General features: G+C 56.0%; 1 protein-coding gene and 1 non-coding gene across 6 annotated transcripts; both read left to right on the top strand.

Moving 5' to 3' along the window:
• The first annotated feature begins 281 nt into the window (after positions 1-281).
• On the top strand, positions 282-24,620 carry SLC12A4 (solute carrier family 12 member 4). Of its 5 annotated transcripts, XM_089903238.1 has the most exons (25): positions 307-449; positions 2,148-2,193; positions 6,401-6,495; positions 7,870-8,001; positions 11,531-11,677; positions 11,752-11,806; positions 13,475-13,605; positions 16,604-16,845; positions 17,002-17,216; positions 17,773-17,937; positions 18,015-18,113; positions 18,406-18,463; positions 18,806-18,980; positions 19,392-19,510; positions 20,952-21,050; positions 21,237-21,356; positions 21,556-21,660; positions 21,905-22,073; positions 22,363-22,558; positions 22,671-22,840; positions 22,928-23,059; positions 23,138-23,245; positions 23,422-23,609; positions 23,730-23,863; positions 24,047-24,620. In XM_089903238.1, the coding sequence occupies exons 1-25, from the start codon at positions 384-386 to the stop codon at positions 24,136-24,138; spliced, it is 3,258 nt and encodes a 1,085-aa protein (XP_089759364.1). In that variant the 5' UTR covers positions 307-383; the 3' UTR covers positions 24,139-24,620. The 5 variants fall into 5 exon arrangements, 3 of the variants coding, with proteins under 3 accessions (XP_089759363.1, XP_022439121.2, XP_089759364.1); XR_016391008.1 differs by lacking the exon at positions 2,148-2,193 and having other exon boundaries at positions 284-449; positions 18,806-19,046; positions 23,422-23,595; XM_089903237.1 differs by lacking the exon at positions 2,148-2,193 and having other exon boundaries at positions 285-449; positions 18,806-19,046.
• TRNAG-CCC (transfer RNA glycine (anticodon CCC)) lies at positions 10,082-10,154 on the top strand. Its single transcript has one exon. It is a non-coding gene; the product is annotated as a tRNA-Gly (tRNA).
• Positions 24,621-24,723: the final 103 nt, after the last annotated feature.

The raw sequence follows: 24,723 nt of genomic DNA, 5'->3' as shown, positions 1-24,723 counted from the left end.
AAGAGGTGGAAGCACATTTCCCCATTTTACAAGTACCGCAACTAAGGCTCAGAGAGGGCGGCTCACCACCCGAGGTCACACAGGAATCGAGCCTACCCAGCGCGTGGAGTACTACTCCCGCCCCGGGGGCTTCACTCCGCTTGCCCCCCCCCTCAGGGAGGAGCCGGCCCGAGCCCCTCCTGCTCCCCGCCCCCGAGGGGCGGCCCGGGGGGCGGGCGGAGGAAGTGAGCGCAGCGGGGAGGAATGTGAGCGGGCGGGGCACGCCGGCCCGGGGCGGCGGGGACGGTCAGGCGGGCGGCAGGGGCGGCGGGCGCGGCGGGGCCGAGCGCGCAGGATGCCTCACTTCACCGTGGTGCCGGTGGACGGGCCGCGACGCGGCGACTATGACAACCTCGAGGGTATCAGTTGGGTGGACTACGGGGAGCGAGCCGATCGGGAGGACTCGGAGGGTGAGGACGCGCCCGGAGGGGTCCTGGGCGGGGGCGGGGGCAGGGAAGCTGGCCACGCGGGGCCCGCTCTCACACCGACGCCGGCCGGTGCGCGCACACGTCGATGCGGGCCCAACTTTTCTTAGACTGAGTCGCCGCCAGCAGTCCCTTACTCCGCGCGCGCAGAAACAATTTTCCTCGGCCCCCGGCGCCCGCGCTTAAGGTCGGGCCTCCCTCCCCGCCCCAGCTCCTCCCTTGCGGGCCGCGGGCGGGGGCTGCAGACGTGGCCAGGCCTGCCGGGCCAGCCGGGCCGCCCGGGGCGCGGAGAGCGCTGAGCCTCCATCTCTGGCCCTTCCCGGCTGGGAGCAACGACCGCAGCCCGGACCCCAGACCCTTCACTTCCTACCTCCTGTGAACCGCCCCTAAGCGCTTCCCGTCTTGCCTACACTTTTGTGCGGCAGCACCTCTTTCCCTAAGACTACCCTCTCTCTCCTCCCTTCCCCTCCCCTTCCCCCTTCCCTGCCAGCACTCCCGGGCCCTGGAAAGAAGGCTGTGCCTGCCTGAGGGGGTCAGTGGGTAACTGCCTGTGAGTGCACTTGCGTGGATCCCAGCTTACATCTGTAGGTACAGTGGGCATCTGTGGAGCACTCACACGGGACCAGGCTTGTCTAGGCACTTGAAGTGAATTAACTCGTTTAATCCTCCTAATTTCCCCCATGGGATAGGTCATGTTACTCAAGCTTAGGAAGGAGCGAATTGAGGCATGGAGCCTTTATGTAACTTGCTCTAGGGGATTCAAATCGAGGGTTGGAGCCTCCAGAGCCCTAACTCTTAACCTAGATGTTAAACTGGGCCTGAAGGTAAACCCCTCCTCCCCTCCTAGGTGCCTGCCCTTGACCCTTTCACCATCTCCTCCCCCAGGAGCCCCCCAGGGGGCTGTCCTTGCAGGGCCCACTCTTGGAGTCTGAACACTGCCGAGAACATGTGTCTGTATGTGTAGCAGCATATGCATGTGTAATTGTGCTTGTGCAAGTGTATAGCTGTGGGATACCGCAGAGTGAAGGTGGGGTCAGGATAGCACTTCTTGTGGGCCACCATTTCCTGCAGGGTTATCGATGATGAGGATGGTGATGTGACTGATGACAAATGCTTCGTCTGTGACTGACCGTGATGGAGATATGCAGGGAACGTGTGTGTTGGCATGTATCAGGTGATGTGATGTTGATCTGACGCTGATTTGTCTGTGATGGTGACATGACTGAGGTGACCCATGCCTGATGTGGGTGATGGCTATATGTGTGTCACCTGGCTGCTGTGTGAGGAGATGGCACAGGACAGTGGCAGAGGCTGCTGGACATCATGGTCATTTAACAGGCTTCACGGCTGTGTGGGTGCACACATCTCAACCCCTGCCCCATGCCGGCACCTGCCCCTAGCCTTGTTCCAGTGGCCAGAGCAGGAGCCAGCATCCACGCCTGCTCCTCTGTTAGCCCTTGGAGGCTCGCTCTCCCCAGAGGCTGGGCTGGGCTGGGCTGCATCCCTAAGATCAGCCTGGACCAGTGGGTAGGCAGAGCGGAGTCCTGCCTCTGGCCCCGCCTTGGCCTCTCACAGGCTGACTATAGGGAACTGGAGCTACATTGGCTGAGTCCTGCCAGGTCCCTCCAGGCTGGGCCAGCTCCTCCCGCTATCCCCCTTCTTCCTCCTCTTCCTCCCTTTCAGCCAGATCTTGACTGCGTCTGCGGTATGGGGGACACTCTGCACCCTGGTGAGTGGTTATGATCCTTCTTGGTGGGGGCTGCAAAGGGTTAGGGGCACGAAAATAGTGACCCCTCAGGTCCATCTTATGGGGACCCCCCAGCTTGGTGTCTGAATCTCTCAAGGTCCATACCTCTGCTCCAAAGGCCTAGATGAGCCTGTTCACCCAGCTCACTGTGGCCTGTGGGCAGGGGGTGAAGAGGCTCTAGAGGGGTACCCCTGGCAGATACCTGTGAGCAGAGGGATCAGGAGTGTCACCTGGATCCCTGCTTGCAGCTGGTACATTCACAGCTGCTGGCAGGAGCACACATATATGTGTACCTCACAGGCAGCGCCCAGGCCCAGCCTTCATGCTGTGGTTCGCCAGGGGTCTCAGGTGGTATCTGAGCAGCTTTGGCCTGGCAGGCATGCCCAGACCTGCCGTGGAATTTTTGGAATAGCTGAGGGCAGTGCAGATATCCAGGCACTGCTTAGACACCAGCCCCCCCCCCCACCCCAGTTCCCACAGTCCCATGGGAGCTGTCTTTAAATGAGGTTTTGGGGAACTCCACGGAATCCCTGTTGAGTGTCTGGCACCAGATTGTCCCTTTTCTGATGCATCTGGGCAGTTGGAAGAGTAGGTGTTACTAGCTCTACTTCATAGAAAAGGAAACCAAGGCAACACAGAGAGGGTAGGCAGGTTGCCCGGGGTCACACAGTGGGAGGTTCAGGAATCCAAGCTAGTCTGCTGGCCACTGAGCACCAAGAGCCTTGGGTATGCACACCCTGGCCAAATTGCAAACCCCAGACACTCTTCTCTAGTTAAAGGCTTGCACTGCACCCTGGGGTGCCTCCTGGGATGGGTGGGGGTCCAAAATAGGAGTAGAACCTACAACTCAGCTCCCACCTGGCTCTGGTGGATCCTGGGACCCAAGTTTGGCCCTCTCACTGAGTGACCTTGCCTCTGAATCTCTCTGAGCTTTACGTTCCTTGTTACTAAAAGGGGGTAAATGATATCTACTGGAGTGTTGCTCTGAGGACTAGAGGTAACCCTTGCAAGGGCTCTGAGCTGCCCTGGACTCATGGCTGAGGGACAAGGATCAGCTGGGTCTTAGAGGACCATCCACAGGCATTTTGGGGGAACTGCTGTGTGCTCAGCTCTGTGTTTTCTGGATACTAGTGCAGTCTTCAGAGAGATGAGGTTAACAGTGGTGGGGCAGGCTGCAGTGCAGGAGTTTAGAATAATTTATACTTTACTTTCAACCTACTTCCACAAAAGGATCAGAAGAGATGTGCAACAGAAATGCCTCCCCAAGGGACTGTTACTGTCAGGTCAAAACCGTGCAGAGGAAAGAGGCAAGGACTCTGAGACGAGGTAGATGGTGACTGCATCTAAAAAATAAATTTAGCTTAGAGGTTCCTGGCAGCCAAGGTAGAAAGGGAAATAAGATGAGCTCTTATAGTTGCCTTTTTTTGACAAAATGAAGCCTCTGACTTATTCAGGGGAGATTTTTTTTGTCACAAAAATCCAAGAGTACTTCTCAGAGGCTTCTCACTGAAGGGCTGTCAGTGTAATGGGCATTGTTACTGGGTTTTCAGATTTTTGTTGTGGCTTCTTATCCTGATCCTGAACAAGCATCAAGGGCACAGCAAACGTCACAGGGTGTCTGAGGAGCTACGTGACCCCACGAGGCTTTTTTAAAAAAATTATCTATTTATTTATTTTTGGGTGCGTTGGGTCTTCGTTGCTGCGCGCAGGCTTTCTCTAGTTGTGGTGAATGGGGGCTACTCTTTGTTGCGGTGCGCGGGCTTCTCATTGCGGTGGCTTCTCTTGTTGTGGAGCGTGGGCTCTAGGCACGTGGGTTTAAGTAGTTGTGGCACGCAGGCTCAGTAGTTGTGGTGCACTGGCTTAGTTGCTCCATGGCATGTGGGATCTTCCCAGACCAGGGCTCTAACCCATGTCCCCTGCAGTGACAGGCAGATTCTTAACCACTGCACCATCAGGGAAGTCCCCGCACGAGGCTTTAACATGGTTCTGTAGGTTGGCCTGAACTCCCACTACCTTTGTCCACTGTGCCGTTGGCATTACCCTACATACAGCCATGTAGCTTCTGGGACTGAGCTTCTTGGCTTACTTAGCTAATCCAGGTTCCTAGATGAGGCGATGTACCACTTTTACATACTGTGGGAAGGAACAGCTGATTTTGCCCCGGAAATTGTCATCAGCGTGCTTTCCCTGTCAGTCTCTTTGGACAGTAAAGAATCCACAGTGTAGCACCTGCTGAGTGATTGGTGGCTCAGAGAAGGCAAGTTAAGTCTCATACTGATGGCAAGAGGATGTATCAGATGGAAGAGGATGTATCATCGTTCAGTATTCTTAGCTGCAAACAAGAGAAATGGATTGCGGGCTATTTAACCAGAAAAGGTTGGCAGGTAGCTCTCACAAAATCAGGCATGGCTGGAATACCCCACTAGGCTGGATCAGTGAAGCCACTTCTGTTGCCGCCTCCATCACTGGACACCAGGCCAACACTGCTGCCACAGTCATTGCCATCCAACACCAACGTGGCTTGTTTGAACCAAGATGTCATCTTTCCATTTGCTGTGAAGCCTCCAGCCACTGCCACTGCAGCTGTCAGACTGTCTGAAGGGGGTTTTACTGTTAGCAACTAGAAAAGGAGTACTTGGTGTCTTCTGCCTGCTTGATGAAAAAATGGGAATGTCACCCACTGAGACTCACAGTGGACACAGTTTGGAAAACAGGGAAGAGTGTGAATGCCGGTGGCCAGAAAATGCAGCCAAGCTTTGAGAGTTGAGGCAGGCGTATTAAAAAAAGGTGCATCTGGCTCCTTTCTGTGAGGTTTTCTTGGTGCTGAGGCACTGCCTCACCAGCCTGGGGGGTAGGTGGATGCTGGGATTGGCCACTTGCCTAGTCTGGAGCAAGCAGCTGCGATCTGGGGACAGGGAGGTAGGTCAACAAGAGGGTCCTGCCAACAGTCCTGCTTAGTCCCACACCCACCTGGTCAGGCTTCCGTAGGGCTTTCCTAGATGACCCTAGACAGCTTCAGGCACCCACTTCCGCTCTCTGGCCAGTCTCCTGCTTGCCTCTCCTCCCGGCATGCCTCGGGTGGCCCTCAAGGACGCCCCTGCGCAGTGCATGGTGGGGTGGCTAGTAGGCGGCCGGCTGGCCATGGCGGCAGAAGGAGCCCTGTGTGGCTTCATCTGTCTGGAGGGCAGCACCTCGGGGGAGCCCTGAAGACACCGAGCCCTGGGCACCCGGCACACTGGATATTCCCGAAGGGCTGGAAAATGGGAATGTGTGTCTCAGGGGTGGTCTGAAGGTGGGCCATGACTGGGCCACGCCCTCCTGCAGTTGACTCTGCCCCTTGGTGTTAACACGTGCTGTCTGGGCCCTTCACACCTGTGCCCTCTGCTAGATGAGTGTACACGCTGTTTTTTTTTTTTCCTTTTTCTTTTTTTTTTTTTTCTTGCGCGGTACGCAGGCCTCTCACTGTTGTGGCCTGTCCCGTTGCGGAGCACAGGCTCCGGACACGCAGGCTCAGCGGCCATGGCTCACGGGCCCAGCCACTCTGCAGCACATGGGATCTTTCCGGACTGGGGCACGAACCCGTGTCCCCTGCATCGGCAGGCGGACTCTCAACCACTGTGCCACCAGGGAAGTCCTCTTTTTTTTAATTTATTTTATTTTTGGCTGAGTTGGGTATTCATTGCCGCGCGTGGGTTTTTCTCTAGTTGAGGCGGGCAGGGCCTACTCTTCGCTGCGGTGCGCGGGCTTCTCATTGCAGTGGCTTCTCTTGTTGCGAAGCACGGGCTCTAGGCACACGGGCTTCAGTAGTTGTGGCATGCAGGCTCAGTAGTTGTGGTGCACGGGCTCTGGAGCGCAGGCTCGGTAGTTGTGGCACACGGGCTTAGTTGCTCTGTGGCATGTGGGATCTTCCCGGACTAGGGCTTGAACCCGTGTCCCCTGCGTTGGCAGGCGGATTCTTAACCACTGCGCCACCAGGGAAGCCCTACGTGCTGGGTTTTGATCATAGGTCACTGCCAATTCTGGCCCTTTCAAGGAGGCTGGCAGGGTATGATGGGGAAACAGGCCCAGCATGGTAACACTGGCCCACAGAGTGCTCCACAGAGATGACGGCACGCCTGCTGGGGAGGAGTGCATGCTGGGGTTTCAGTAGGCAGCCCCTGACTGGGATTCCGTTCCTCTCTCTCCACAGGACATGGCAACCACAAGGAGAACAGCCCTTTTCTTTGTCCCATGGAAGCTTCCAGAGGAAGTGACTACCATGACAGGAACCTGGCACTGTTTGAGGTAGCTGAGGAGCCACTCTGGGCCCCAGGTGTGGCAGGGAGGTGGGTGGGCAGGGACCTGTCAGGACCCAAGCTTTAGCTCAGCAGACAGGCTGGATGTTGTGCCTCCTTATGTCTCGGCTTCTCCTCCAGTCTCCCCTTGTCTGTGTCGCTCCCTTGGCAGTCAGGCTGTGGTTCCCTCGGCCCTTTGAACTGAAACTGCTTTCCCAGAGGCCACTGTACCCCATTACCACCTCCAGGGGTGTTCACCTTTGACTTCCATGCAGCCCCTCAGCAAGGTCACCACCTCTCAGTATTTCTTGCCTCAGGATTTCCTTTGTCCCCTTCACTTTTAGGACTTCTCATAGTCCATGATTCTTCCCTCTCCTGTGAACTCTTCCCTGGCCTTCCTGGTTGACTCCTCTAACTCTGTCCCCATCAAGTTTACTGAGCCCTGGTCCTTCTCACCGGATCTGCCCCCTCTAGCCATATCTGCAACCTCAGTGGATGTCTCTTTGGAAACATTCCCAATTTTGTGCCTTTGAACTTGAATTTTATCATTTTCAGACTCAAGCTTAGAAGTTGTATCTGGATTGAAGTCATGGTTTAGGCCCCTAAATTCTGACCCACACATTCAGCTGCCCCATGGAAGTCTCATAAGCTCTTCAATCTCCATATACCTGCAAAGACCTGCATCTTTACTTCTTACACCAGACCAGCTTCTCCTCGTGTGTAGGGTCAGAAGGGAGCTGATAGACAGGGAAAGACTAAATGTGGGCCAGAGGCAGGCGGAGGCACAGTGCTGGGGAAGCTGTGCTGGATGCTGCATGGGAGCTGGAGCCCTGGGAGGCCTCTTGACCTGGCCCCACCTGCAGATGGGCTAGGGCTCCAGGATCCCATCTTGGGGATTGAGGTGGGTTACTCACAGGGTGTGAGGCCTGGTGAAGACCATCCAGGACAATCAGGGTTTGGGCAGATAAGAGAGACTTCACTTGTCCCACACCTCTTTTGACCTCCTTGGTTCCCTGGGGTGACTAGGGTGGCTTTTTTGTTGAGGGCAGATATGAGTCCCAGAGGCCTACTCACAGCTGGGAGGTGGCCAGGCCGAACAGGCAGACTAAAGCGTGCCATTCCCCTGTCTGCCAGCCATGCCCTGTCCTGCCCTTTCCCCCCAAGGCAGGTAGTTTTGCAAATGGGCTGGTAGTGATTGTAGCCAAGGTGGGGCAGAGAGAAGTGAGTCCTGGGGTGTGGCACCCACACCTGCCCAGTGGGCTGGCTTGGGTTTCCCCAGGCAAGAGCCCAGGCCTGCCTCAGGGCTTGGCAAGGGGCCAGAGGCCAGGCTGCTGTCTACACACAGGTAGCCTGGTGCCAGATTGCCCTGTGGCTCCGTTTACAGGAAGAGCTGGACATCCGCCCAAAGGTATCATCTCTTCTGGGCAAGCTCGTCAGCTACACCAACCTCACACAGGGCGCCAAGGAGCATGAGGAGGCTGAGATTGGAGAGGGTGCCCGCCGGAGAGCAGCCAAGGTGCGCTGGTCAGGGGCAGCAGAGAGGCCGCTCCTAGGAAGACAGATTCAACACCATGGAGTTGGCAGTTTCCCCACATAGTTATGAGCATCCTGGGGGAAGTAGGTGCCAGGTTTGGTGAGCATGGAGGATGGGCACTGAGTGCTTTGGGCTCAAGGAGGCTTCAAGGGGTGGGCCAGGGAGGTGGCCCTCAGGGCATAGGACCAGGGAGGCCCTCAAAAATAACAGTGGAACGTGACGTTACTTAGGTCTGTCTGTGTGTGAGGCATCATGCTAAGCAGTGGGCTTGGGTTCTTGTATGTTGTCTTCACAACAAAGCTGTGAGGCAGGTGCTGGTTTCATCCCCATTTTACAGATGAGGAAGCTTGAGTGTTGGGGTATTAAGTAACTTGCCTAAGGTGACTAAGCTAAACAAGATCAATGCATAACGCTGGGAGACTTGTGGGCTTACTGCGAGGTATGTGACTATAGAATGCCAGATCACTGGCATCCCATCAGGATGGATAAGGATATTACCTTTGGATCCAGGAACCTGGTTGTCCCTCGGGGCTATGTGACCTAGAGCAGTTGACTAAACCCTTTTGCTGTGTTAGCTCCACTGGCAGACCCCTCCGACAGTCCCTGGGTTCCTTGAGCACCAGGGTTGGGGGTGATAGGAGCATGCCTCTTGGGGCTTCCCTATCCCTCTGCTGGTCCCATCCCTAGTCACTATCCAGGCCTCTGGCCCTCCAGCCGTCCTCTCTTCGGGATGACTTTGCACATCTTTGCTCAGCTCCCCTGTGTGACAGGGCTCAATTTAACTGAATGCTGGGTTTTTCCCCCCCTACGTTTTCAGTTTGGAGGCAAAGAACGTTCCCTCCATGTCTACTGACTCCCTGAGGTTTGAGAAGAAGCTGTGATTTGGAAGCAGCTTGAGTCTGGCACTAGCTGTAGTATTCTTGCTGGAGGTCAGCACAGGCAGGAGGAGCTCTTGGTTGAAATAAGCCAAATCCCCAACCTCAGACCTGCCCATGAGATTTGGACCTTACTGAGGTGGGCCAAGGCGAGAGGCTGATGTGCACCCCTCAATTCTGGGAGGCAAACTAGCCCACGCTTGAGAGAGGGCTGACTATCTGTGGCTATCTGTGTTTAGCCCTGCAGTGGGTGATGGGATCCTTGGGTAAAAGCCTCCTCCCTGTCCCTTCAGACCAAGCCCAGGAAGCTGGTGGCTGGGAGTAAAAAGGTCCCTAAGAAAGGCTAGTGTACATCTCAACAAGGTGTCAGAAGAAATTCTGAGTTGGTGAAGGGCCATGGTCCCTTGGCCTTATGAGGAGCCTGTGAGGATGCTGGGGTCCAGCCTCAGCTTACCTGCCAGCTCACCTGGCCCTAGGTTAAAGATGTGAGAGGATGGCTGAGTGTCCCAGCGCCAGTGGCTTTTTCATGGAGAAAGCAGGAGCCTGGTCAAGTCCACAGAGAGTCAGTAGGAAGCTAGGGAGCTGGGGCCGCTGATCTGTGGCCCTCGCCCAGGCAGGTCTGAGCAGGGGCCTCAGAAAAGGAAAGCTTAAAGCCGGAAGGGCGGTCCTCCAACCAGACCACACCAAGACCCAAGGCAGCCTCTCTGTGGCAGCCGCTCCGCCTGTGGCCTGGTGACCTTCTGAGGCTGCCAGAGGTTATTTGGAGATGCAGAAAGCATTTCCGGCCCTGCCCTTTCCCACACTGCCCTTTTCCCAGAGTGACTCAGCCTCAAATGGGGGACTGGGAGCTGCTACTATCCAGTGGGTGGTCCAGGGCCTCTGAGAAGGGCTCAGACAGAGCCCAGATGAGGTGTGTCCGTTACCTACACTGTGCAGGACAGTTTGAGGGACCATTTGTTTTTACTCGGGCCCTTCTAGGCCCTTCTGTGGTCCTTAAGGCTGCACAAAGATACTGCCCCAGGCCTGGACCCTTGAGAAGAGTTCCTGTGACCAGAGTTCTTTCTCCCACCCCAGCTCCAGGGCAGCAGGCTTTGCTGGGGCTCTGGTGGAAGCTCTCAGGGCCCCACTACTCTGGGCTGCTCTCATGTGAGGCTCAGTTCTTCAGGAAGGCACCAGCACATGGGGCTCCCCTGGTGGTCTAGTGGTTAAGACTCTGCACTCCCAATGCAGGGGGCCTGGGTTCGATCCCTGGCCAGGGGACTAGATCCTGCATCCCGCAACTAAGAGCCCACATGGCCGCGACTAAGACCCAGCACAGCCAAATAAATAAATATTTTTTTAAAAAAAAGAAGAAGAAGGCGGCACCAGCCCTAATCCTGTGCTTCAGCGTCTGCCCTGACCTCCTGTTTGGCCCCTACTCTACCCTTAGGTAGCTGAGAAATCCTGCCTGGATATGCCCGTTAGACCTTCCCTACCTGCCCTCCAGCCTGAGTCTCTACTCTCTATGCAGGATTTTCCCAACAGGTTATCCCAGAGGCCTTCTAAGGCATCGCTCGCTGGGCTCAGGAGCACTTTTTGAGTACCAGCAGGGCCTGCTGATAATAGAACAGTGAACAAGCCACGTCTACCCAGTATGGTCATTCGAGTGAACAGTTACCGTGACCACTATGATAGAAGGGTATATCAGATGCTGAGGGGATGCAAGAGGAAGTACCAACTCCAGCTAAGGCAACCTGGGGGAACTTCCTGGGAGAGGAAGCAGTTACGTCTCCTGAAGGTTTAACTGAAGAGGAATTTGCCAGGCAGTGAGGCAGGGGTAACCCTCCCAGGCAGAGCCCAGCACATGCCCTGGTTCAGAGGCTCTGAGGGACTGATGTTGTCAGGAGCTGAGGCTGACAAAGGTGATGGGGCAGGCCTGGTGGCCCAAGCCAAGGAGGCTGGCCCACACTATGCATTACAGTATAGACAATGCAGAGGGGTTTTAGTAGGGATGATGAGATTGGACTTGGTTTTCAGAGACCTGTTCTGGCAGCAGAGCGGGCTGGAGTGTGGAGAGGTTGAGAGGCACAAGAAGGCACCATCCAGGTGCCCCAGATGTAGTGCCCCAGGTTCAGGGGACTAAGGCTGAGGCAAGGAAGGCTGATCTCAGGGCAGCTTGAGAGGCAGACTGGGCAGGACTCAGTGTCCACTGGACTGAACTGGGGGGTTGGAGAGAGGGAGGGTCAGGAACAACTTCTTAGACTCTGGCTTGGGTGACATGGGTCATGCTGGGTGGGAAGGTGGAGATCTGACACAGACCTCACTTTGCAGAAGTATAAAAGAGGAGAGGAAGGGAAGGGGGCAGTACCATGAGGGGGAGGTGAGGCTCAAAAGCTCACACGTGCGGTTTTGAAAAGAATCAGGTTTTATACCTTCCCAGTCCCAAACTGTTTCTTCATGTATCAAAGTCAACACAGACATCCTCCCACCTTACCCCCTGCACTCCCCAGGACTCCACTTGGAATATCCCTCTCCAACCTGTTCTCTGGTAGAACACCCTGGGGGCGGGGGACTGTCACGTGACCAGGGGCTGGCCTTCCGTGGAGCATCTGGGCCCCTCTGACGCTCTGTCTCCCCCTCCCTCTCTTGCTCCATAGGCACCCAGCATGGGCACCCTCATGGGGGTGTACCTGCCCTGCCTGCAGAATATCTTCGGGGTTATCCTCTTCCTGCGGCTGACCTGGATGGTGGGCACGGCCGGTGTGCTGCAGGCCCTCCTCATTGTGCTCATTTGCTGCTGTTGTGTGAGTATCCCAGCTGGGGCAGGGCCCCAGAGCCCACCCAGCTGAGCTGCTCACCTAGGCCCTCCTTTCCACAGACCTTGCTGACGGCCATCTCCATGAGCGCCATTGCCACCAACGGTGTGGTTCCAGGTGGGTGAGCACCACTCAGGCCTGAGGAGGGGATGGGCCCAGAATCCACCTTGACATGCCTAGGAACACTCATTGCCCCGCTTCCAGGCAGTTTTCTGGTGGGATCTTAGTCCTTGACGTGATGACAGTGCTACCACTTAGGAGCATCCTTGCTTGACAGAGTTTGAGATTGCTGTTGTTTTGTGTTTTGTTTGTTTGGGCTTTTTTTTGGATAAAAGTACTTTTTTTAAAAGCGGGGGCTGGGGCTGATAAAGAAGGTGATGGGGCATACCTGGTGGCCCAAGCCAAGGAGTCTGGGCCACACTGGATTACAGTATAGACAATGCAGAGGGTTTTCAGCCGGGATGATGAGATTGGACTTGGTTTTCAGAAACTCTGTTTTTTTACTTACTCAACCATGTATTTATATCACTGTGGACTCCTGGATATTTATTTTATTCTTTGGCTCATAATCTTAGTACCATCATTATTTATTGTTTTGCTTGACCTGTTCCACTCTGGCTATTTGGCTATTCGGGTTGGCTTCTGTGTTTGAATCCTTTTCTGTTTTTTTCAAATAACAGCTTTATTAGCATTAGTATAAAAGTAATAGGGGAAAAAAGGCAATATATGTTTACCATAGAGGGTTTGAAAGTGCAAAAACTGTAGAAAAGAAAATGAAAAGTACCCATAATCCCACCATCCTAAGGTCAAAACTGTTAGCCTTTTCATACATGGTCTTAGGGTCTTGTAAAGTATTGAGATGTATTGTTTTCCCCAAACTCTGTGTGTGTGTGTGTGTGTCTGTGTGTGTGTGTGTGTGTCTGTGTGTTTCTCAAGTGCTGGAAACAGTTCATTTGTGTTTTTAAAACAGGATTGACATTACCTAATTTTTGTTATTCTCCTACTCTTGGGTTCTACTTTTTCACTATTGTAAACATTATTGTCATAAACAGCCTTGCACACTGATCTTTGTTCACGCCCCTGGCAGTTTCCTTAGAAGAGGGTCCTAGAGGTGGGATTACAGCATGAAAGGGATTATTAGCCTTTTTAAAGCTTCTTGATCCCTGTTGCCAGATTTTTCACCAGAGAAGTTTCATCAGGAGCAGCTTCAACCAGCAGCATGGGATTGTTCTTGTCCCCTGCACCCTCACTGGCCCTGGGGTCCAGTGTTGACTCAGTCTTGCCAGGGGTGTTAGACTCTGATGGAAGCACAGATTCAGGGCAGGAGGGTCAGCCATGGACATTCACCCAGTGGCCGGCCCTAGGGGCAAAAAGCTAGTCCCTGCCCTGGTCTGGAGGGTCAGACTAACAGAGATAGCTCTTGGGAGGGGTGAGGCATGCTGAGATAGGACACACCCAACCAGGGGAGGCTGCGAGGACTGACCTAACTGCAGGGAGGTGGGGGACAGTAGGCCACTTAGGCTTTGCTGCGGACCTAGAGCTGCCCCAGCAGAGTATTCATGTCACTGGCCCGTGCTGGGTGTTGGAGTCAAATGGAAATCAGGTCCGACCGCAGCCTGGCCACTTATTAACCATGCTGCCTTGGGCAAGTCTTCTAACCCTTCTGCTCGTTCATAAATGGAAAAAGCAGTCCCTGTCCCTCTGGATGGTTGTGAAGGGTTGTCATGGGAGACGCCCCCTTGAAGAAGAACCAGCCTTGACCTATGTATGCTTTTTCTGTTGTAGCTGGGGGCTCCTATTTCATGATCTCCCGCTCGCTGGGACCAGAATTTGGAGGGGCTGTTGGCCTGTGCTTCTACCTGGGAACAACATTTGCAGCGGCTATGTACATCCTGGGGGCCATTGAGATCCTGCTGGTGAGTCAGGCTAAGCCTTGGCCAACTCTGGTCTTGTCCAAACAGTCCATTTCCCGTAGGCCCAGGCGGCTCATGCTCCCTTCACCTCTGGTCAGGGTCTAGGGCTTATAATGAGGGAGGCCTCTTCAAGGGAGAAAGATCTTTGTTCAAGCCAGTCTCCCCTTCAGCCCTTTCCCAGTTTGGGCCAGGCAAGCTAGGGGCCTGGCTGTCTTCACCTTGACCCTGGATGTTCCATCCACTCGGGCAACATTTCAACCATGGCAGGTGGTCTGTGAACTGCTGCATTTAACTCAGAGACAGATCTTGGTGGTGACTCAGAGCCTGCCTCCCAGGCTCATGTGGGCTCTAGCCATCTCTGTCTCCCCCAGGGCTCTGTGCTAATAAAGCCCTTCAGATCCATCTTATCCTCATCCCTAAATCAGGGTGAACAGCCACAGGACCCTGTTTGGAGGTCAGTGCCACCTCTGTGGGCCTCATGTGTGCTCTGAATCAGTTTCCCGCTTCCCACTGAACTGCCGTCGTGGTGGGAGAAGAGGGGGAGGAGCAGTGGGGAGCACAGGGTAAAGAGTGCCCACCCCTGGGCATCCAGACAGTAGATGTCTAGAGGAACTGCCTGTCTATTCCCACCTCCAGGTCCCCTGTCTGTTGCGTGGAGCCTGTTCCTGGATATTCTGGGGGTTTTGTTGTTTGTTTTTCTTTTTCTTTTTATAAATTTATTTATTCATTTATTTAATTTTTGGCTGCATTGGGTCTTTGCTGCTGCACGCGGGTTTTCTCTAGTTGCTGAGAACGGGGGCTACTCTTCGTTGCGGTGCGCGGGCTTCTCATTGCGGTGGCTTCTCTTGTTGCAGAGCATGGGCTCTAGGTGCGCGGGCTTCAGTAGTTGTGGCTCACGGGCTCTAGAGTGCAGGCTCAGTAGTTGCGGCGCATGAGCTTAGTTGCTCTGTGACATGTGGGATCTTCCTGGACCAGGGCTCAAACCCGTGTCCCTTGCATTGGCAGGCGGATTCTTAACCACTGCGCCACCAGGGAAGCCCTGTTTGTTTTTCTATTACCCACATTCCTACTTTTTTTTTTTTTTTTTCTTTTTTGCGGTACGCGAGCCTCTCACTGTTGTGGCCTCTCCCATTGCGGAGCACAGGCTCCGGACACGCAGGCTCAGCGGCCATGGCTCACGGGCCCAGCCGCTCGGCGGCATGTGGGATCCTCACGGACCGGGGCACGAACCCACATCCCCTGCATCGGCAGGCGGACTCTCAACCACTGCGCCACCAGGGAAGCCCCAACCCACATTCCTACATTTGTTATGTTGATTTTTTCTGTAAGGAAATTGTCCTTTTTCCATTTGTTTATTTATTCAACCATGTATTTATATCAGTATGGACTCCTGGGGATATATATATATATTTTTTTTTTTTTTTTTAAATAAATTTATTTATTTATTTATTTTTGGCTGCCTTGGGTCTTCGTTGCTGTGCGCGGGCTTTCTCTGGCTGTGGCGAGCCGGGGCTACTCTGTTGTGGTGCGGGCTTCTCATTGCAGTGGCTTCTCTTGTTGCGGAACACGGTCTCTAGGCAAGCGGGCTTCAGTAGTCGTGGCGCATGGGCTCAATAGTTGTGGCCTGCGGGCTCTAGAGCACAGGCTCAGTAGCTGTGGCACGCAGGCTTAGTTGCTCCACAGCATGTGGGATCTTCCCAGACCAGGGCTCGAACCCGTGTACCCTGAATTGGCAGGCAGCCTCCCAACCACTGCGCCACCAGGGAAGTCCCATGGACTCCTGGATATTTATTTTATTCTTTGGCTCATAATCCTGTGCTGTCATTATTTTTTTGCTCCTCAAACTGTTCCACTTCTGCTATTTAGCTATTCAGGTCAACTCCTGTGTCTGGATCCTTTTTTTCTTTTTTGTAAATAATGGCTTTTTTTTTTTTTAATTTATTTTAATTTATTTGTTTTTGGCTGCGTTGGGTCTTTGTTGCTGTGTGCGGGCTTTCTCTAGTTGCCGTGAGCAGGGGCTACTCTTCATTGCGGTGCGCGGGCTTCTCATTGTGGTGGCTTCTCTTGTTGTGGAGCACAGGCTCTAGGTGTGCGGGCTTCAGTAGTTGTGTCTCACGGGCTCTAGAGCGCAGGCTCAGTAGTTGTGGCACACGGGCTTAGTTGCTTCGCGGCATGTGGGATCTTCCCGGACCAGGGCTCGAACCCGTGTCCCCTGCATTGGCAAGCGGATTCTTAACCACTGTGCCACCAGGGAAGCCAATAATGGCTTTATTAAGAGATAATTCACATACCATACAATTCACTACCCATTTAAAGTATACAATTGGATGGTTTTTAGTATATTCATGAAGTTGTACAACTATCACCACAGTCAATTTTAGAACATTTTCATCACCCCAAGAAGAAATCCCATGGTCATTAGTGATCACTCTCCATTCCCCCCAGCCCTAGGCACCCATTAATCTGCTTTCTGTCTTCAATAAGATTTAATCAAGGACTCCCCTGGTGGTCTAGTGGTTAAGACTTCATGCTCCCCATGCAGGGGGCCCGGGTTCGATCCCTGGTCAGGAACTAGATCCCGCATGCTGCAACTAAAAGATCTTGTATGCCGCAACGAAGATCCCACACGCTGCAACAAAGATCCCACGTGCTGCACCTAAGACCCGGCGCAGCGAGATAGATAGATAGATAAAGATTTAATCAGGTTTACCTATTCTGGACTTGTCGTATACATGGACTCATACGATATATGCTCTTTTGTGACTGGCTTTTTCTGAATACTCTTTTTTGGTTTTGTTTTTTTTTGGCCGTGCAGCTTATGGGGTCTTAGTTCCCCAACCAGGGATTGAACCTGGGCCACGGCAGTGAAAGCACTGAGTCCTAACCACTGGACCGCCAGGGAACCCCCCTCTGGATACTCTTAAAAAAAGAAAACCAAAATATTGGGCTTGACTCTCCACATAGGAAGATTGAACCTCCTCTATCTGTTTTCTTGTTTCAGACCTACATTGCCCCACCAGCCGCCATTTTTTACCCAACAGACACTCATGACATGTCGAGTGCCACCTTGAACAATATGCGGGTGTATGGGACCATTTTTCTGACCTTCATGACCCTGGTGGTGTTTGTTGGTGTCAAGTATGTGAACAAATTTGCCTCGCTCTTCCTGGCCTGTGTGATCATCTCCATCCTCTCCATCTATGCTGGGGGCATCAAGTCTATTTTTGACCCTCCCGTGTTTCCGTAAGTAACCTGGGAATACATCCAGGCATTGCACTGACATCCTTCCCACGTGGATGGCCTTTGATGCCTTGAGTTGTAGAGGCTACAGGGTGGAAGCAGGTTGGGGTCTCTGGCTGAACAGGTGCTGATGCTTCTGTCCCCCCCTCCGCCCCACAGAGTATGTATGCTGGGCAATAGGACCCTGTCCCGGGACCAGTTTGATGTCTGTGCCAAGACAGCCGTGGTGGACAATGAGACGGTGGCCACTCGGCTCTGGAGCCTCTTCTGCCACAGCCCCAACCTCACCGCAGACTCCTGCGACCCCTACTTTCTGCTCAACAATGTGACTGAGATCCCTGGCATCCCTGGTGCAGCTGCTGGCGTGCTCCAGGGTGCGTCCTCCCTCCTGTCCTGCTCCTGCCCCCCACACTGAGCAGGAGGTAGGGAATGAGCACAGAAGGATGGATTAGCACAGAGCCGTCCTTGTGTGTCCAGCTCAGGAATGGGAGGCAGTTCTGGCTGCTTTCCCAGCCCAGCCGTGTCCTCTCAGCCTGGCTCCTGGCAGCTGGGTTTCGGGTGAACGGAGCCTGTTTGGCCAGTGTCCCAGGCCTTCAACAACCCCCAGAAAGTTCTGGCAGCCCATTTCTCCCCAGCCACCAGCCCCTGACCCTGCCTGTGATTGTTCTCACAGGAGCCATAAAGGGCCTCTGTCTAGGAGGCAGGCAGTGGCAGGTGATGGTGGTTCAGCCACCTTCGCCTTTCAGACTTGTAGCCAGACAGCTCCTTCCCTGTGGCCAGAGCAGCCCGGTGGCTGACACCGTAGCCATTCGGCTGAAGTCACCCCCCTGAACCCCGAGAACCTCTTACATTTGCAGCCTCTGGCTGGGCTGCCCCAAACTTCCCTGGGAAGTAGGTGGGGCTGCAGTGGTGATGCTGCTGCTCCCACAGAAAACCTGTGGAGCACCTACCTGGAGAAGGGTGAGGTCGTGGAGAAGCACGGGCTGCCCTCCACAGACGCCCTTGGCCTGAAGGAGAGCCTGCCCCTGTATGTGGTGGCCGACATCGCCACATCCTTCACCGTGCTAGTCGGCATCTTCTTCCCCTCCGTAACAGGTGAGCCCTCTTGCCCACCCACCCTGCCCTGCCCCCACTCCCGGGGAGCCCCTCAGGGAGTTTCCTTGTTTTTGGAGGCATTATGGCTGGCTCAAACCGCTCCGGGGACCTCCGAGATGCACAGAAGTCCATCCCAGTGGGGACCATTCTGGCCATTGTTACAACCTCCCTTGTGTGTATCCTTTCCCAGGCCTGGGGTGGGTGGGGAAGGGGGACAGGAGGTACTTGCCTGTGTATAAGTCACCAGCTGGCACGCGCAGACACACTCCCTATGTGTGCATGTGTACCTCACCCCTCACACACACACGCACACTCAAGGGGTGTGTACACAACACGAAACCCACAGCTGCAGGTGTCCCAGCTGAGTCTTCCAGCTAAGGCTTGGGCGAGGGGCCCTTGGGCGCTGTGCGGGGATGCACGGGGACGGCAGTGGCAGCGGAGGCCGAGCTTTCCTTGACGCAGCCACAGACTTCAGCAGCGTGGTTCTCTTTGGCGCCTGCATCGAGGGTGTGGTCCTCCGGGACAAGTGAGTGATCTGGGCCCCTCCCCGTGGCACTGGGCTCAGCTTTTGCTGCCCTGACACCGGCCCCCCTTGCACACGTGGTTCCACACATGTCCTCAGGCTGCTGGTTGCCAGTGGTGGGTCAGGCCCCAGCAGAACTTTTGCTTCTGAGAGGATGGTGACATCAGATCGGGACTGGGCTGAGGGGAAAGGATAGGGGCTGGTGGCCTGGCCTCTGCTGAGGGGCCAGAGCTCTGTCCACCATAGCCATCCTTCCTGACTTCTGCCAACCCTCACTCTGGGCGACCCCACCCAGGGTTTGGGGGGCTCCTTGCATGGAACATGGCCTGAGTCCGGCCCCTGCAGGTACGGCGATGGCGTCAGCAGGAACCTGGTGGTGGGCACGTTAGCCTGGCCTTCGCCCTGGGTCATCGTCATCGGCTCCTTCTTCTCAACCTGCGGCGCCGGCCTACAGAGCCTCACTGGGGCACCACGCCTGTTGCAGGCCATCGCCAAGGACAACATCATCCCCTTCCTCCGGGTGAGCCTTCTGCACTTCCCCACCGCCTGGGTGCTCCTGGCCCCTCACACCGGCTGGGGCAGAGAGGTAGGAGATAAGTATGGGCGCGTTTTATCCTGCTGGGGGCCAGGGCCATGCAGCTATCCATGGAGAGCTGCTGAGAGCTGCCCTGGCCCTGGCCCTGCCCTGCTGTTGGCAGAGCTGCTTGGGCCCAGAATCCCCAAGGCCTGTCTGTGGCTCATCCACAGCAGAGAGGCCTGAGGAAGTGGAGGGCAGAGGAACTCGTACCTAGCAGGATAGGCATGGGTGTGACCTGAGCCCCAGAAGGACTTCATGATAGAGGCCAGACTGTGACTTGTGGCCTTAGGTGTGGAATGGGGGCAGTGGAACCAACTTCTTCACTTCGGACCCCACTGACCCTGGTGCTTGCAGGTTTTTGGCCATGGCAAGGCAAATGGCGAACCAACATGGGCACTCCTCCTGACAGCACTCATCGCTGAGCTGGGCATCCTCATCGCCTCCCTTGACATGGTGGCCCCCATTCTATCCATGTGAGCTGGGGCTCAGGGCAGGGCTGGGGGATGGTCTTGGGAAAGGCTCCTTGCACTCTCAGCACTCCTCAGCCGGGGGCCCTGCCCAGCAGCTCTGTGACCCTGTCTGGTGTTGAGGGCGCAGTAGGGAGATGTGTCAGGCTGTATGGGGGAATGTTTGCCTGGCAGAGCTCAGCCACTTCTGCCTCTGGAGCAAGCCTGGCACTTACTCAGAAATTTTAAAGAGACCAGTAGGTCCCATGTGCCTCTGTGGGAGACCCCCAGAGCAGGGTCAGGGCAAGCATTGGTCTCTAGCACCTTGATGAGGCCACCACTACCTCATCCGTTTTCAAAGTTGTTTGCTTTTAAAGTTCTGGAATGCTGGGCATCTGAATCTGCCAGTGCCCTGCAGGAGGTGATGAGCACGCGGCAATTTCCAGGGGTCCTGGCGGCAGGGCTCGTGTCCTTGCTGTGTTCACCTCTGCCAGGGTTGGGGCCCACTCCACCTCTCTTCACACATCTTGCTCCACTGCCAGTGCTCCTTTTGCTTGTTCAGTTATGACTGAGCCAGCCTTCGCTGCCCCACTTAGCCTGTGAGACTGAGAGGGACCCCCTTCCCCCCGAAGTAGCTGCCCCCCAGCCCCAGCCAGGCCTGCTGGGGTCAGTGCTCTCTTGTTCCCCCCAGCACACCTCTGCCCATTACTGCCCAGCTCCACCCACACATCAGCGCACACCTGAAACTGTTCTTGCCACAGTCTTCTTGGGTGGTGGCCCCTTACTGCCCAAGTCAGAGGATGTATCTCAGCCTTATCACTTGGCTCCTCCTGGCAGCCCTAATGGGACACCTCATGGGAGTCCCTGCCCCCTGGCACGCCCTCTTTCGTAAGCCCTGCTGCCTTCTTGAGGATAAAGGTTGGCGTCCCCTCCACTCAGTCCTCTGCCCCTCAGCTGTCATTCCTGGAGGGCTCATGCGGTAGGCCTCCCCCATCCCAGTCTCCCACACCCACCGCAGTGTCCCTCAAGTGTCTTTAACTCAGTGATTCAAAATGGCCCTTGTTGTCTTCCCCTGACCCACTCTCCCCACATTCATGACAGCCCCTCATCCAACTGGTCACCCAGGCCAGAGGCCTGACTGTTGTCTAGCCGTCTCCAGACGCTGAGCCCTCCTCGATACCATCCTCTTCCACAGCTGTTCCCCCTGCCTGAACCCCCTTCCCCTCCTCTGCCTGTGAACACTTGCCCATCCTCTAAGACCTGGTTCTGCGGACACTGCTGCAGTGTCCCATCTGCATCAGGCTGTGGGACTGGGTGTGGTGAGGCTGAGAAGACCTGCCTGAGCCTGTGCACGGCAGGGCCATGACATGTCCTGGTTCCTCATCCAGGCCCAGCCTGGAAGGGCAGGGACATCAGGTACCTGGCTGCCAAGGAGGCCGCTCTGTACCGGCCACTCCCTGTGCTGCAGGTTCTTCCTGATGTGTTACCTGTTTGTGAACCTGGCCTGTGCTGTGCAGACGCTCCTAAGGACCCCCAACTGGCGGCCTCGGTTCAAGTACTATCACTGGTAAGTGCCAGCTGGGCCTGAGCCAGGTCCTCTGACACAAGAGCTGTTGGGGAAGCCGGGAGCCCCATTCTGGATGGGGTTTGAATTTTCTGGGCAGCAGTTGCTATTGGTGAGAGATTGGGGGTCTGGGCCTGGGGCCCTATTGGTCTCTCCCTGATTCTGGCCCTTTCCCACTCTCTGGCCCAGGGCGCTGTCCTTCCTGGGCATGAGCCTCTGCCTGGCTCTTATGTTTGTCTCGTCCTGGTACTATGCCCTGGTTGCCATGCTCATTGCCGGCATGATCTACAAGTACATTGAGTACCAAGGGTGAGTGAGGGCTGCCACCTGCTTGGGGCCTTTGGGCCACTCTTCATTGGGTTGTGGGGAGCTGAGCCGTCCTTTGTTAGCCACCGTGGTGCTGGGGCTGGGGGACTGTGATTCGGGCCTGGCCCCTTCATCTCACCTACACACGGACGCAACCCCTGGGTGGGACCAGGGGCTTACCAGGTTGTGGGGGCCTCTGCAGGGCTGAGAAGGAGTGGGGCGACGGGATCCGAGGCCTGTCCCTGAGTGCTGCCCGCTATGCACTGCTGCGGCTAGAGGAGGGACCTCCTCACACCAAGAACTGGCGGTGAGTCACGCCCGGCCTGGTGGGGCCCAGCTCAGGCACTGTGAGGGTGGGAGAGTCAAGAGGTGCTGGCTCCCCCTCCCTAGTCCGTGCTCCCTGTCCTGAGTTGCCAGGGGCAGCATCCTGCTTATTTGGCCCTTGGATCACTGCTACGTGTAGGGGCCTGTGAGCCAGGAAGGGAAGGAGCTGGGCTCCCTGGAAACCTCTGGCCCTGGTCTCAGGCTCCCTCTCCATTCGGCCACCACAGACCTCAGCTGCTGGTGCTGCTGAAGCTAGATGAGGACCTTCATGTGAAGTACCCACGGCTCCTCACTTTCGCCTCCCAGCTTAAGGCCGGCAAGGGCCTGACCATTGTTGGTTCTGTCATCCAGGGCAGCTTCTTGGAGAGCTATGGCGAGGCCCAGGCCGCTGAGCAGGTGCCTGCTGCAAGGGGACGGTGTTGGGAGGACACTGAACTGGACTAGAGTTGTCTGGGCTGCAGCTGGTGCACAGCCAGCCAGGTGGACAGCACTGCTGCCAGCTGAGAGCTGGCGCAAGGGGGTTATAACTGTTCCATCTTGAAAACATGGCATCTGGGTGGGCAGCTTGCCCCCGTCTCCTCCCCCACCCCCACCCCCACCCTCTGCGCCCTAGGGGCCTTGGTGGGGAGCCCAGCAGAGGGGACGCTGATGGCCTTGCTTTTTGACTCTGCTATGTTCCCCACAGACAATCAAGAACATGATGGAGATTGAGAAGGTGAAGGGCTTCTGCCAGGTGGTGGTGGCCAGCAAGGTGCGTGAGGGGCTGGCCCACCTCATCCAGTCTTGCGGCCTGGGTGGCATGAGGCATAACTCCGTGGTGCTGGGCTGGCCCTACGGCTGGCGACAGAGTGAGGACCCACGTGCCTGGAAGACCTTTATTGGTGCGTGAGGGTCAGGGCCTGGGCTCGACCACATAGGACAGGGGCAGGGGTCAAGTGGGGACAGAGGCCAGAGGGTCACAGGCTGATGATCAGTAGTGCCCCTCCTCCCCAGACACCGTGCGCTGCACCACGGCCGCCCACCTGGCCCTGCTCGTGCCCAAGAACATCGCCTTCTACCCCAGCAACCACGAGCGCTACCTGGAGGGCCACATCGATGTGTGGTGGATTGTCCACGACGGCGGCATGCTCATGCTCTTGCCCTTCCTGTTACGCCAGCACAAGGTGGGCCAGGCGGTTGGGCCCCGGTGAGAGGGGCTGGGCCCTTGAAGGGGTGGGGTGTGATTGAACCACCACCTTCTGTTGCCACAGGTCTGGAGGAAGTGCCGGATGCGCATCTTCACGGTGGCCCAGATGGATGACAACAGCATCCAGATGAAGAAGGATCTGGCTGTCTTCCTGTACCACCTGCGCCTCGAGGCAGAGGTGGAAGTGGTGGAGATGGTAAGCCACCTGCCCGACGTAGCCCTGTGGATACCCTGCCCCACGTAGCGCGGTCCTCATGGCTCACCCTCTCCCCAGCATAACAGCGACATCTCTGCATATACCTACGAGCGGACACTGATGATGGAGCAGCGCTCCCAGATGCTGCGGCAAATGAGGCTGACCAAGACTGAGCGGGAGCGAGAGGTCAGTGGCCTTCTCAGTCCAGGGCAGGGTCAGGCCTTGGGAGACGCCATCAGGTGGGAGCATCAGAATGATTCACCCCAGCCCCACCCATTTCCCTAAGGCTGGGTGATCACGCTGGGCCAGCCAGGCCCACCCTTTCCCATGGCACTGAGGAGACTTCCTCTGATTGTCCTCAGGCCCAGCTGGTCAAGGACCGGCACTCAGCCCTGCGGCTGGAGAGCCTGTACTCAGACGAGGAGGAAGAGTCTGCAGCTGGGACTGACAAGATCCAGATGACATGGACACGGGACAAATATATGGCAGCAGAGCCCTGGGACCCCAGCCATGCCCCTGACAACTTCCGGGAGCTGGTACATATTAAGCCGTGAGTGCAGCAGAAATGGACCCAGCCACATTAGGGTCTGGGGTTGGAGGTGGGATGGGGGCAGACAAGCCCTGTGGGTGGGCCAGGGGCGGGGCCCATGTTCAGCTGCATTACCTTCAGGGACCAATCCAATGTGCGGCGCATGCACACGGCTGTGAAGCTCAATGAAGTCATTGTCACACGCTCCCATGACGCCCGCCTGGTCCTACTGAACATGCCCGGCCCACCCAAGAACAGCGAGGGCGATGAGAACTGTATCCCTTTGTAAAGAGGTGGGCAGTGGGGAGGTGGACAGTGTGTGAGGTCAGGCCAGGAGCTCCTCTCCCTGGGTACCCTAGGGGGTGCCAGGGCACCCAGCTCTGACTGACGGGCCAAACTTCCCTGGGTGCCCCTTGGTGCTTCCCTGGGTGCTGCCTCCTTGACTCGATGCCCTACAGACATGGAGTTCCTGGAGGTGCTGACTGAGGGCCTCGAACGGGTGCTGTTGGTCCGTGGTGGTGGCCGTGAAGTCATCACCATCTACTCCTGAGCCCAATACAGACTTGTGGCCTAGAGTGGAGGCGTCCAGGGTAACAAACAGCCCCCTCCCAGCACCCGCCCGCCAGCCCTGCTTTGCCCAGCCCTGCCCTGGACCCAGCTTTGCTAGGTCTCCTTGGAGACTGGGCCCAGACCTGACAATGGAGGTGGATCCGAGGTCCTGCAAGACCCTGAGAGGTTTGGGGACTTCCTGTCCAGCACCCCAGGACGCCTGTCCTGACTCAGAAGACTGGTGGGGGCTGATGTGGGGTTTGAAGGCAGCTGGCCCAGGAGTGCTATTTATTGCATATTTATTGTTTGAATGTCACCATCAGAGAGGAGGGGAAGGGCGACCAGGGAGGGGTCTGGCCAAGCCAGCCTGCAGGAAGATCTGACTCAGGCTACTGTGGGCAGGGACTCCCACCAAGCCGAGCTGAATGGAACGAGCCAGCTGAAGCCTGACTTTTTTCAATAAAACATTGTGTACTTCTGGGCCTCCCGCTGCCCCGGCTCTGTTTCCCCTGGCACCAAGGGAAGGAGGCGGAACTGAACCCAGGCCCAGAGCTGGCTCCCTGAGGCTGTGCCCCTTTCCGGAAAT

This window comes from Delphinapterus leucas, chromosome 20 (genome assembly GCF_059928025.1).
Source record: "Delphinapterus leucas isolate spDelLeu-1000000601 "Yukka" chromosome 20, BTC_Dleu_Yukka2, whole genome shotgun sequence".
Lineage (NCBI taxonomy): Eukaryota > Metazoa > Chordata > Mammalia > Artiodactyla > Monodontidae > Delphinapterus > Delphinapterus leucas.
This window is presented reverse-complemented; position numbering and strand designations above follow the sequence as displayed.

Excerpts from the sequence above, each read along its gene's own strand:
- SLC12A4 (XM_089903237.1), top strand. The coding sequence starts at position 335 with ATGCCTCACTTCACCGTGGTGCCGGTGGACGGGCCGCGACGCGGCGAC. Across the intron at positions 450-6,400 it reads CGATCGGGAGGACTCGGAGG|GACATGGCAACCACAAGGAG; the intron begins GTGAGGACGCGC and ends CTCTCTCCACAG. Across the intron at positions 23,246-23,421 it reads AGACTGAGCGGGAGCGAGAG|GCCCAGCTGGTCAAGGACCG; the intron begins GTCAGTGGCCTT and ends GATTGTCCTCAG.